Source organism: Stenella coeruleoalba, assembly GCF_951394435.1.
Source record: "Stenella coeruleoalba genome assembly, chromosome: 18".
Lineage (NCBI taxonomy): Eukaryota > Metazoa > Chordata > Mammalia > Artiodactyla > Delphinidae > Stenella > Stenella coeruleoalba.
Window position 1 is genome coordinate 66543967 of NC_137164.1, and position 14195 is coordinate 66558161.

At 40.3% G+C, this 14195-nt stretch overlaps 1 protein-coding gene across 17 annotated transcripts in view; it reads right to left on the minus strand.

Annotated features, from left to right (window-relative positions):
* The window catches only part of DOCK9 (dedicator of cytokinesis 9), a 297694-nt gene that overhangs the window by 28589 nt on the left and 254910 nt on the right, over positions 1–14195 (minus strand). For all 17 annotated transcript variants that reach the window (XM_079902765.1, XM_079902766.1, XM_079902763.1 and 14 more), the window contains 3 exons: positions 4437–4559; positions 3808–3921; positions 2116–2262 (listed from right to left, as the gene is read on the minus strand). In XM_079902765.1, the coding sequence (XP_079758891.1) occupies positions 2116–2262; positions 3808–3921; positions 4437–4559 (384 nt within the window). The remainder of the gene's footprint in view (positions 1–2115; positions 2263–3807; positions 3922–4436; positions 4560–14195) is intronic.

Genomic DNA, 14195 nt, shown 5'->3' on the forward strand with positions numbered 1-14195 from the left:
AGAACTAATGCGTGAGAACCTTAACAGAAGGCTGTTAAGGTTAAAGCCACAATCTGACCCAGACAAAGGTTTTGGTTTCAGAGAAAAAGGCAAGTTGGACCTGAGTGATTTGGTCTAGAAAGGAAGTAGGTCTTAATAAGGTTGTGTTGAGGTTTCTAGCTAAAAATGGACCAACAATGTACATTTGTCCCTTTTCCTTTGCACAACTCTATTAAAATGACAGTATAGAATTAACCAGCAAGGACCAAGAAGAGAGGACAGAACAGCAGTGGATGAATTTAATGAATATCTGGAAGGCAGGTGCATGGAGATGTACTTCCTGACTTGGGAGAGAAAGTTCTAACCCAAGTTCCCATGGAGAGGGGCAACAACAGGGGAGTCAGATCACCCCACAAAAGCCTGTTGTGATAGACTTACTGTCTGCGTTCCCCCAAAATTCTCATGCAGAAATATTAACCTTCAATGTGATGGTATTAGGAGGCAGGAGGTGATTAGGTCAGGAGGGTAGAGCCTTCATGAATGGGATTAGTGCCCTTATAAAAGGGACCCCACAGAGCTCCTTCACCCCTTCCTCCATGTGAGGACCCGACAGTAAGACAGCAGTCTGTGAAGCAGTTAGAAGAACCTCACCTGACACCGAATCTGCCGGTGCCTTGACCTTGGACTTCCCAGCCTCCAAAACTGTGAGAAATAAACTTCTGTTGTTTATAAGCCACCCAGTCTATGGTATCTGTTATGGAGCCTGAACAGACTGGCATCTGTAGAGGACCAGGACCAGGGTTTCGTGTGGGGTGGCAGGTGGCCCAAAGTCTATGTGAGGTGGCAGAACCCTGGGTTCCCTTCCCTAGTTCCAGCCCCACAAGAGAGTAGAGACCGTTCCTGGGAGAAACCGGTCTGGAAAGAGTCTAAGTGGGTTCACCAGTCTCAGCAGAAAGCAGGGGCAAGGAACAGAGCAGGATGCAGGGAGGGCAGGTGAAAGGCTGCAAGCCGGACATGGGACCTTCGCCCTTGCTCATCCCCTGCCTCCAGAATTCAGAATTATTCCCCCTCCCTTGTCCCCTCCCTACCACCTGGGCAGGAGACTGGAAGAGTCTTCTCTGGAGAAAATGAAGGGCCCCAAGGAAACAGATTCCAGACACTGGGGACTCCAAAGCAGGGCTCAGGCCCCCCAAAAATGAACAAAGGATCCTCCAAAAGGATGAACTGAGAAAAAGGTAGAACTTATTGCTGCTGGAAACTGAGCAGGAGAAGCATTTTTTTTTTTTTTTTGCAGTATGCAGGCCTCTCACTGTCGTGGCCTCTCCCGTTGCGGAGCACAGGCTCCGGACGCGCAGGCTCAGCGGCCATGGCTCACGGGCCCAGCCACTCCGCGGCATGTGGGGTCTTCCCAGACCGGGGCATGAACCTATGTTCCCTGCATCGGCAGGCGGACTCTCAACCGCTGCGCCACCAGGGAAGCCCAGGAGAAGCATTTTTAATGCAAAGAACAGAAGTTCTATCTTGGCCTGAGTTTCCGGAAACAAAGGGATCCCATCTCTCGGGAGATGCCCTGAAGACAGTGGAACACATAAACATATAGGAAAAACGTGTACGTTCAGAAAGGGTTTTCATGAGAGCAATACAGCAGAGGACAGCCTCTCTAAGTAGAAAGTAGATCTCATTCCTACAAATGTGCTGGCTAATTAGTTCATTCCTTGGTCTCTCTGTCTGCCCATCCATCTGTCCATATATCAGACAGTCAGAGTGTCAAGTAACATGCCAGGCACTGTGCTAAGTGCAAGGAAAAACTACAAAGACAAACAGAACCTAGGACCCTACTCCTACAGAGTTTCTAAATAGCGGGACTAAAAACAGTACATCCTTTCAGATGTTAATTATTTTGTAAAATAATATCTTTAAAATTATGAAATAAAGGTTTGCTTAATGAAAGACACCTGGGATGCACAGAAAGGTATTAAGAAAAAAAAAATACACCTGCCACTCAAGGCCAACCATTCCTGACTTTTTCCTGGGTCTTCTTTTTTCTACCACATTTATAAATATATAATATATGATCAATCATACATAAAAAAACAATATTATATTGCTATAATATGTTTCCAAGCATAGTCATACCTTGCCAGAATCTTGTATCATTTTGACGTTTTCAGAACCAAATTTATCTGAGTAAAGTTTAAGGAGTCTCTGAGAAATTTCTGACAGAGGCGTGAGTTTGGGTTCCTTGTAGATATACTCCTTTCCATCTTCATCTTCAAAGAATCCCTGTGACATAAAGCACAATTAGAGCTATCCCCAAATATAAAGCCCAAGGCTTACCACCCAGGAAGGATTCTTTTGTTACAGGAGTTAACAACAACAAAAAAGGGAATGATTCTAAAAACAAAATCAGGCTTTCCGAATAGGAAGGAAAATGATAATAATGTGAGGTCTGGGTGCAAGGTAAAGGCGAAACACAAAATTGCAAACTCATCCAAGAATGCTGTCGTTAAGTGTTGAGGGAAATGAAAGATTGGGGATTCAAGACTGTGTTCCCTCGGTGAAGTCTAATCATGGGATTCAAGCCTGTTTCACATTCCCAAGGAGCAGAACTCACTAAGACTCACTAAGACATGACTCAGCAGCCTGCTATCTGCAGGCCTCAGAAACGCTTCTCCTGATCTCTGCCGTTTACTTGGGATTTTACGGCATAAAAGGAAGCATTCTGGTCTGGCAAAAGTTATGTGAAGTTGGTGTAAATTATGTTTTGTCTTCCTGATGAGACAAATATTAAAGGGCTGTAGCATAAGATCAGGAAATATTTTCATTATCACCAGTCATCATCTGTTTTAGCACCAATCATGTCTCGATACAAGAAGGCTAAGTATTGCATGGGAAGTGAAAAAGGTTGAAAACTAAAAAGCCCAGATTGGGTTAATATTTGAAATAAATTAAAAAAAAAATTTTCTCATCTAAAATGAAAGAGAGAAAATGGTGCAAAAAACACAGTATATAAAAGAAAAAATGCAGGCTAACATGAAACAAAAAACACCCACATCAAACTAGGAGTTTAGATGCAGTGATTTCACTACATTACTTGCTTTTTATGTATTTACTGTAATTACCTCCACATCTGTTTCACTGTCTGTAAACTGGTATTGCTATAAAGTTATAAAAGACAATAAATAACAGGATAAATTGAAGGTTATAGAATGCTCATAGAAAACCACACACCCTGAATAAATGGATTGTAATTTATACTATTTAATCATGTTAGAGACTTGGAGGTTAAACTTTCAGTTAAATTTAAATGACCCCTTTTCTAAAGGGTTTCTGAAATATTACAATGGTAAATCTACTTGCAGAGATATTGTATTATAAAAGATAGAGAAGCACAGGGACAAAGGAAACCACAAAGTCTTAATTTTGGTTTAAAACATGCAGTATAGACGTGTAAGGGAACAGGTGATTTATTTCTGTAAATGGAATAAAATGTTAATTTTGTTTTGGAGTTTGTAATGACTGGACAGATATACATACAGACTTGAAAAGGAAACTTGCAAACCACACTGAGGTACCAAAGATGCCGCTAAGAATATCTTATGGAAGGAGAACTTACCGCTGCCTTAAGAAAGTAATAAAAAGACAGGAAGAAAGAAAAAAAGGCAGAAAGTTTACTACTGAGGAAGATAAGAACCATACTAAACATGACAAATTCATCAAATTAGCATTTCTAGAAAACAGAAAATTTACAAAATACCACTTTGTATATAGAGTTTAAACAAGAAAAAAAGGACTTGGGACGGCCTAGAGAACAGAGAGGAGGCTCACCTGTCCGAAGAAGGCTACTCGGAAGTACGTCCCCAGAAGCCTTCGGCCTGAGTGCATGACCTCGGTCACCTTGCTGTAGGCTCGGTGCAGTGTGTCATACAGATGGGCCAGCCTCTGGAAAGCAGAACAAACCCCATTTCTTCCCACTTGCAACTAGTAGAATTATTTTAAAATAACAATGAAATGATACTACATAGGTGAAAATTCGTTGGACTTGAGTTTCAAAAAAAAATCAAGAATGAATTTTGACAGCACAACTGGTAGTGATCATTATCCAACTGTTTTGTTTTCTACCCAAAGGGCCATCCTGCATATTGAAGACCCACTGGATTTCCAGTGCAGTAAGCCCATTCAGTCCTCTGATGACGTTTGCAGTCTTCGCTTTTCCTACTCCATTCCTTAGCTAAGAGGTGGAGTGCCAGAATTCCCACCCCTTGTCGTTTGAGATTTGAGGTCTGGGTAGAGGTGTGACACCTGATGGCTCTGAGGGTGGCGACTGCCAGTGTCACGTGGCGGGTCAGAGGTCATTGCTCAAATGGCCTGCTTGCGCTTTCTGCATATAAGAATGTCTGGGGATGTGTGTCACTCCACTGTCCTCTCAAACGGGAGAAAACCAACCACTCAGATACCTCAAAATCCCTCCGCTTCTCGTAGATGGGGATGATGAGCTTATAAATGTCGGCGATCAGCTCATAGCGTTCGGCCTTCCAGAGTCCGTCTGCACACTGTTCCAGGAGCTCCATGAGCACATCCTGATCAAAGAAGAAGGCCCCCGGCCAGGAAAGAGTGTTACAGGGAAATTGGCATTGTGTTCCTTGCAGAATACATAAACGGTTAAGATGGCCAGGAAGAAAATTTCAAAATATGTAATATTTTTAAACACTAACTTCCATGTTTCTTTTTTTTAATGAGCTATTTTCCAAACATGTTTACAAACAGAAACGAAGGGTCACATTGTGTAACTGTGTAATAGTTAAATGCATGGAAAAAAATTGAAATTGATGGTTTCACACAGGCTCTCAATTTTTGTTCTTAGTTTTCTTTTTCTAAATATAGTGTAGATTTTCTTCCTTTCTGAGGAAAATGACAATGCTGAGACATGGAAAGTCACTAAGCATGACTTCAAACAAATTTAAACATCTTAGAGCAATTCAGTAATGGAGTGTGGTAGGCACTACGCCTGCCTCACCAACATTCTTTCCCTTTTCCTTTCAAAATTTCTATCTACTTAAGTTTGCGCAGTCACCCTGCCTCCATTAACGCCCTTGAACTTTGGAAGAAGCTAACACTATGACTCAAGGGCTGGGACAGGTGCCTCAGGTTTAAACTAACCAGCATAAATCTATTTTCTGGCCAATCACTGCTTCATCATGTGACCTAAACTGGCCAATCAGGGTGAATTTTAGGACCCTTGCTGGGAATGCTGGGACAGATGCTCTCAGCAGACTGGACATCCCATGGCCAGCCAGGGGCCTGTCTGCCCTATTAACAGAGTGGAGAGCTCCTCCTCCCTTCCAAAGTAACTGTATCCTTTACCACTTTGTTAAACAATCAGATTGATTTGTCAATCCTCTGTGGAATTTACTAATGGAAGTCAATTTATTCGACCTTTATTTAAGCCCATTGGAGTAGGGTTTCATTAATGAGGTTGAGTAAACTTCATGTGCTTATTTGTCATCTATATAGCTTGGGTGAAGTACCTATTCAAATCTTTTCCTCACTCTTCTCCTATTGGGTTATTTTCTTATTATTGGGTTTTGAGAGTTCTTTATATATTTTGCATAAAAGTGATTTATAATTTTCTCCCAATCTGTAGCCTGTCTCTGGATTTTCTTAACAGTGTCTTGTGAAGGGCAGATGTTTTAAATTTTGGTGAAGCTCCATTTATCAAGTTTTTATTTTCTGGATTGTGCTTTATACATTACATCTAAGAGATCTTTATCAAGTTCACAAAGATTATCTCCTATGTTTTCTTCCAGAAGTTTTATAGTTTTATATTTCATATTTAAGTCTAGGATCCTTTGATCCTAGAATACAGTGTAAAGTACAGGTCAACTTATTTTTCCCATATGAATGTCCAGTTGTTCCAACACCACTTGATGAAAGACGGCCCTTTCACCATTGAAGTGCCTTTGAATTTTTGTCAAAAATCAACTGACCATACCTGTGTGGGTCTATTTCTGGCTTCTCTACTTTGTTCCATTGATAGATGTGTCTGTCTTTGTGCCAATATCACACCGTCTTGATCACTACTGTAGCTTTATAGAAGGGTTTCTCCACAGTGACATGAACAATATTTTGGGCCAGATAACTCCTTTTTCTGGGGGGCTGTCCTATGCATTATAGGATGTTTAGCAGCATTCTTAGCCTTTACCCACTAGATGCCAGTAGCAGTAGCACCACCCTTCCCCCTTTTCCCAAATTGTGACATTAAAAAACCTTTCCAGACACAGCCAAATGTTCCCTGGGAGAGAGGGGGCAAAATCATCCCTAGCTGAGAACCACTGCTTTATCTTGAAATCAGATAGCACGGCTCTTCCAACTTTTTCAAAATTGTTTTGGCTAGTCTAGTTCCTTTGCTTTTCCATATAAATTTTAGAATCTGTTTATCAATTTCTACCAGAACTCCAGATGGGAGTTCGATTAGGATTGCTTTGAATCTATAAATCAATTTAGGGAGAAGTGACATCTTAAAAATACTGAGTCTTTCGCACCACTTATTTGGGACTTCTCTGATTCCTTTCATCAGTGTTTGGTAGTTTTTAGCATATAAATCTCTACAGATTTACACCTAATTTTTCAATGTTTTTGATGCTTTTATAAACAGTACTGTTTTTTAATTTTGATGATTTTTTTTTTTGGAGTAAAGGCCTTTATTTGAGTAAGATTTAAAGTCATCCAGCATACCTGTTTGTAGGAATTACACAAAATAATTGTTAACAATATGGTGAAACTATGGTATAAGAATCTCTAAACGTGAAGGTTGATTGATTTCTGTACACTGATCTTATGTCCTATGATCTTGCTAAACTCAGTTTTAGTAACTTCTCTTGTAAATTCTTTCAGGTCACTTCTGTCACAAAAGACAACTGCATCTTATGTCAATATACGCAGTTTTATTTCTTTTTCTTACCTTACTGCACTGGCTAGAACCTGCAGCACAATGTCGAATAGGAGTGGTAAAGCAGGTATTCTTGTCTTGTTCCCAATATTAGGGGGAAAGCATTTTAGTCTTTCACCATAAAGTATGATGTTAGCTGTAGGTTTTTTGTAGATAATCTTTTTTCTTGAAGAAGTTCCTTTCTACTCCTAGGATTTTTTTTTTTAACTCATGAATGGATATTGAATTTTTTCAAATGATTTTTCTGCATCTATTAAGATGGTCATCAGACTTCCCTTATTTATTCTGTTAATATGGTGAATTATATTAATTGGTTTTTACAGGGTTGGACTAACGGTGCATTGTCAGGGTAAACACCATTTAGTCACAATATATTCCTCTTATTTATATACTGCTAGATTAAATTTGCTAATATAGTTTTTAAGGCTTTTATAGTTGCCTTTTAATATGTTTGTATCCTCCATAGTTCTGTAAATGAAGGGCACGACCTGTGTTTTTCATTACCAGCCTAATGTTTCATTATAGTCCTAATGTCTACGGTTTATAGGTCCAAAGAAAATAAACATTTTAAAAGCAGTTGTGAATCAATTTACCAGAAAATACTACCTAACTGACTTAAACAAACCATCTTTAAAGCAAGACATTTAATTCCTATGTCATATTTACAACATAGAAATCATAAAACTGTCATCTGTGTGACTAAACTCTGTACCAATGCTTATAAAGAGGTATATCAGTTATCTCATACTTTTATGGTAGGTCTCATTAAGTGCAAACACTGAAGCCAGAATATGTAGTAATTATCCTAACAGCTATAGACAAAGAAAAAAGTCAGCAAAGGTCCTAACACCATATCTTTTCTTTGTGCATTTGTATTATGAAGTTGCAAAACCTCTCTCCGTTTTCTCTTAGTTTTGTCTCAAATCTTTTCCAATGGAGAATCTATCCAGGTTAAATATGACAAGATTTTATGATTTTTCTCATGCTTCTCTGATTATAAAAAGCTACGTAAAAGAAAAGCATAAAAATAAAACTTGTATAGTGTCAGTGTCAACGTACTTACTTTAGCATATTTGTAAAACTGGGAAGGTAATAAAGGTCTAATCTAATTTGGTAGTTGTGATGATCAAATAAAATTTTATCCATTAAAATGCTCTGAAAACTAAATGCTATATGTAATTAATAGGCCAGTTAAACAAATTTGTCTTTTTCAATCATCACTTTCTACTTTGTATTAATTTTTGAAAAATGGTATCTTACTTCTACTGGGTAATGTAATATCCCACAGTGCCACATACATATTTGGTAGGCAAGAATTTCTTGGATGAATGAATCGATCTGCATTTTTGTTAGTAATGTAACAATATTACTATTAGCTGTCCTTCGCTGTAGGGAAACGAGTCCTTTATCAAAGCCTTGCAATTCTTACATATCTTAGATCACAGACACTGCACTGGGTATTTATTGAGCATCTTCATTCTCAGTGATGCTGTGGGACTACAGCAGAGGTGAATGAATTCTGAGAAGACCCAATTTCCCATCAGGGATGAGAATGCTGTACAACCAAGGAATTCTTCTGATAACAAAATAGTCAAGGCATGGAAATTTACCCATCTTAAAGCTATTCTTAGGTTTAACTTACAGACTACTCATTTGGCCCCTTCTTTTCTCACTACTGGGTTTTGTTCAAACTATAGTATGGTTCACACTGTAGATGTAAATACACAATGATGACACCCTATTTATTGTGGATGAGATCAGAGAGACCTAAAGGTTCTTAACTCCATGCTTAGCAGTTACAGCACAATAAGACTCTAGAGTAACTTCAATATAATCTCATATAAAATTGAACATTCTTCTCAAAGAGTTATAAATGTTATAACCAGGCACAGTCACTACACCACATCATTAACTTGATTCTTTCATTCATTCATTCATTCACACATTTTACCAAGAAGCTACTACATACAAGGCACTGTACTCGACACTGGGTTTATAAAACAAACCTATATAAGTAAAATTTAAGTTTCTGTAATTTATAAAAATGGCTCCGTAGATTTTTACTAAACGTGGGCTGGGGGTGGGTTTGGGATAGTTTATCAGGTTATGTGGTATACACGAAACTGGCTTTGAGGAGGAGGCCCTTAAAGACACAGAGAGGTTGTCCTTTGAAGCAGCTAGAACTGATGGACTAGAGACTCACGACCACCGACTGGAAGAGATTTGACGTGCATGCTAAGATACTGAGGACAGAGAAAACCACAGTGATTTCAAATATGTGCCAAACTGCAAGTCAGAAGGTAGACACTCTGAACTGAGAGCAGTAGGCATTTACTGACTTAACGATAGTCTGTGTGTCTCTGAGTGAGTCCAGGGGAGGCCGAGAATCACGTGAAGAGAGCACTTCCTGCTCATAAAGCTCAGATCTCTATGCAGATCCATAAAGAGATTACAAAAGATGGTGGTGAGTGTGCTGATAAACGCGCAGGGAATCAGGGACGCAGAGAGGAGCAGCACCCATCCAGGGATGGGGGATGGGGGGCCATGGAAGGTTGCAGAAAGCGATGACTGGCTGAGTCTTACACATCATCAGGAGTTAGTGAGGTGAAGGTGAAAGGTGGGAATAGCAAGGAAGAGGGGGGAGACATTCCAGGGAGAGGGAACAGCCTGGGCAGAGACATAGGAGAGACGGCAGCATGGTGTGTGAGAAATTTGTAAGTAGTTTGAGGGCCAGAGTATAAAATCTGAGTCAAACAGGGCAGAGAGATGAGGTCGGGGAGGTGGAAAGATTAAATACACAGATTAAATAGCCACATTCAAAAGTTTTCTAAAAATAAATTAATAATTGAAACAGATAATTTTATGAGAAATGAAAATGCACACAGACATACATCCACTATCACAACAAGGAAGTATTATATAAGGAAGATGTTACTTGATTTTAAAATGATGTTCTGTCTATGCCTCGTAAGGCGTCTGCGTATAGCAGCCTTTCAGGTATATTTTGAATGGTTCTAGATTTAGTCACTTAAATATATATCAAATAGAGTTTATGAGAATCTCCTGGGCCAAATGCTCCTAATTGTGAGACTAAGATTTGAATACTACTTTTACTCATTTGTCAAACCAGAAACACAAGGAAAGTTTAATAACGATGAAACCTGAATTCTTGTGGCATATCAATACTATGGACAATTCAGTTCACTACGGAAAAATCTGCCATATTTGGTACAAAAAAGTAGACTTCAACCAGGGACACTTCCCAGAATGGTTGGAAAACAGTAATGTTTCATAGAGTGAATAGAGCTTAGTAAATAACTATGAAATAAGTATCACAATTTGATGGTAATTAAGAATTAGGAAATAATACATCATCAACCAATATATGCTACTGGACATTATTTTATCTTTTCTTTTGATTCAGGAGGCATTCAGGATCTATAGTGTATCAGTCTGAATATCACTTTTTATTGTAGAAAATGGTAATGTATACTATAAAAAGCAGAGTAGTTAGAGATTTTACCCAATAACAAACTAAAAATGGCTTTTATTTTTTAAAGAAGGTTAAGTCCTTCTCTCATAAAGGTAGAGTATGGATTACTGAGCATAAAGCTTAATTTGGTAAGGTAAATTATTCAAGCTAATGTCAACTCTATACCTCGATGTTTACAGCTGGTGCATCAAGTAACAATTCTTTGAATAGAAATAACCAGCAATCACAGACAGCTAAGTTTGAGAGACCATATGTCAACACAAAATTATAAAGAGTCATAAAAACTAAGACATCAGGGCTTCCCTGGTGGCGCAGTGGTTGAGAATCTGCCTGCCAATGCAGGGGACACGGGTTCGAGCCCTGGTCTGGCAGGATCCCACATGCCGCGGAGCAACTAGGCCCGTGAGCCACAACTACTGAGCCTGCGCGTCCGGAGCCTGTGCTCCGCAACAAGAGAGGCTGCGATAGTGAGAGGCCCGCACACCGCGATGAAGAGTGGCCCCCTCTTGCTGCAACTAGAGAAAGCCCTCACACAGAAACGAAGACCCAACACAGCCAAAAAATAAATAAATAAATTTATAAAAAAAAAAAAAACTAAGACATCATAGTAACTAAACATCGGGGCATATATGAATAGTATTCTCAACAGAAATTCCACGTATGAATTTACTTTGAATTCTCAGCAATCGCTTGAAAACCAGAACTTACACTGACAGCGGTCAGAGTGGTGACCTTGAAAGGCGATCATACAGAAAGTCTGATCGTTTTCCCCCTTGCTTAAAATCTAAATGCCAAGTTATTTTTTTTCTAAATTGTCAATACACGCAAAGAACTATAAGTAATCACTGGTCGGGGAAAAAAAAAAAAACCTCAATGAGCTTTATGCACCTGGAAAGTACACATTTTATGATATTAGACTAGACTTAAAAAGATCTCGGTACACTAAGCTCGTAAGCCATTCAGGAAGCTGTTTAAGATGTAATTAGCCAGTCATTTCTAGGTGTGCCACAGCCATGCGGTTGACGGCACCGAGCACCTGTCTGTGGAAATAGCTCACTAATGCTGTGCATGGGCGCATGTGTGTGCTTGAAAATGCATTATGAGCCTGTGTATTTGCAGGGTATTTAAAGTTTTTTCACTTAAATTAAATATTTGCCCCATCTTAGGACTGACTGATTTAATTTAACCTTTCTTATGAAGCTAGCTATCTCTTTTATCTACCATTTGGGAATAACCGTAAGCATGTGACCTGGCTCGGGCAATGGCGTACATCATGGCATCATTCACATTTCCACTATATTATCGTTTCTCAAGATACAGTCGAAGATCCTTTGTATCGGAATAATCACCTGGCATGCTTGTTAAAATACAGATTCCCAGGCGCTACAGTCACCCAACTAAATCTGGGGATGGGTGGGGGTGGGTTAGAATGGGAATCTGTATTTGTAATAGGATCTACGTAATTTTTAAGCACACTAAAGCTTGAGGACTAGCACACTAGGTCAAACTTTCTAAGACAGGCACTCCCTCATATATCACTGAGCTGGCACATGGCACACAGCTAGTTTATGGAGTGAATCAACACATGTAAATGTAGAAATTTCTAAGCCACAAAGAACTGAGACAACTTTCAATTCAGATTCTAAGGGACCGTGGTTTAGGTGTTTCTCCTCAATGGCAAGAAAGCATCAGAAGCAGTGTTGTGTGTTGGGGCAGATCACATCATGATCACATCACATCATGCTCACCCTTGTCTCTCCAGCATAAGGAAGCTTAGGAAATATTTGCAACATGAAGCAGGGCAATATGTCCTGGTATGAGACAAGGTCGAGCAGTCAGACAAGTTCCATGAGCCACGTTCCCTACTGCTATTGTTTTCGAGAAGCATTATAAAAGTGAAGATATGCTATATAACTTTGGCGGTTCTAAGAGCACTCTCGGTCAAGGAAAAGTAGATGCTTAGACCACTCTACAGGGTTACAGAAAATTGCCAGGCTTGGATGAGATGTAAACAGAGGAACCTCACCGTTGCTGGTCTGTGAAACAACACCTGAGGGTGCCAAATACAGTCGATCCTCATTATTTGCTGTGGTTATGTTCTATGGTCACCACCAACACTAAATTTGTGAACACGGAACACGCCCTTCTTGGGGAAATACAGGATTAGGCTCCAGAGAGCCTCTGGTTACAAAATTTTTGGCAATTGATTAGTACATAACCTTGTTTTATGTGTGTTTCTGTTTAAAGACACCTCATTTAGTACATATTGTTGATTCATTAATATTGAACCCACGACCCAAAGCACTGTAACTCCTGCCTGAACAGAGCTTATCTGACAAGTATTTTCTCTGTAAGGCACATCACCTTCCTGAGCTCAGGAACACTGGACAGCACTTCAGCACCATGCTAGGGGGTCAGCACGAGCTGAAACAAGGAGGCAGAGTGTTGCCTGTTCAGCCTCAGATGGGAACGTGTGGCCTCAAATTTTTTGCTGCTTTGTGCCATGTCCCCAAATGACTGTAAAAGCGCCTCATGCTGATTCCGGGGTAACAAAGAAATTTTAGCAACTGGGCAAATAATGAGGACGGACTGTATTTTCCAGTTCCCCACTACAGTCCCTTTTGGCCCCGTTCCTCCCTCGCTCTGTGCCATGCGGGCCGACGCACCAGGACTGCTGGCCTGCCTGCTGGGCTCAGCCAGTGGAAGGCCAGCAGGAGACTGGTGGACAGAGGGAGAGTGTGGGGAGGGGGTGCCTCCCTCCCTGCCCCCATGCCAGGACTGAGCCGGGGCAGGTGGCCCCTCTGTGTAGTTTCTCTCTCCCCGCTCCCTTAGCCCACAGGTTGACAGTGGCAACCCAGCTGTTGCTAACCTCCAGGGTTCTGCAATATTCCTTGTTGGTTTCCCTAAACCCTGACCAAACTTTTCAAAATAGTCCCTTTGTTAGACTTGCTTCAATTTCTGAGAGTGCTACCTATTTCCTTCTAGGGCCCTGCCTGTATGGGATAATGAGGGAGGGATCTCAAAACAACATGGGCTGCATGGAATTTTGACACCATAGGAAACTCAGAATTCTTCAATCTGCATAGGCCCCAATTTGTGAAACAAAATGTAAACAGGAATGGGACGTTTCTCTTTAATCAAAAGCAGCTGCGGGGGAGTTCGCTCTTTAGATCAGAGTCAAGGAAGATGGACCGCTACCAATAAAAACTCACCTGAGGTCTCCTCCTAGGAGAATTGTGCATTTTTAGGTAGCGCCTCTAAAATCATGTTAGGAGAGCATCTTAGACATTTAAATATATCTAATAATGCACATTAAAAGGGCAATGATTTTTATTAAACTATTGTTCTACACCTATTCCCATCAGCTTTCCCCAAAACTCCTCCTCTGGCAGAGATATTCGACTTTCCCTTTTTCTTGAAACTACGTGGCAGTTTCTGCTTTCGTGACTTTTGGAACACGTTCTTTTTTTCACTGCTGGCTAGTTTCACTCTCAATGTGCAGGGCTTGCTTGGGGCTTTACAACCCCCTGTGCCACATCCTAATCAGGATAGATCGTCGTGCACTATGGACCTTGTTAAAGATTTACCAACTTTACGCTTCAAGGACAGGGTGGAAAGTCCATATTCTGAAAATAACTGATAAAGTTATCCCTGTCACACGTGCAGTTATTACTCAGAGCGGGTGCCATCCACAAATTTCCCCAATCAAGCCTGCCCTTGACTTCACAGGGCTCATTCCCTAGGCTACAGAGACTATTCCAGCCTATTACTTAA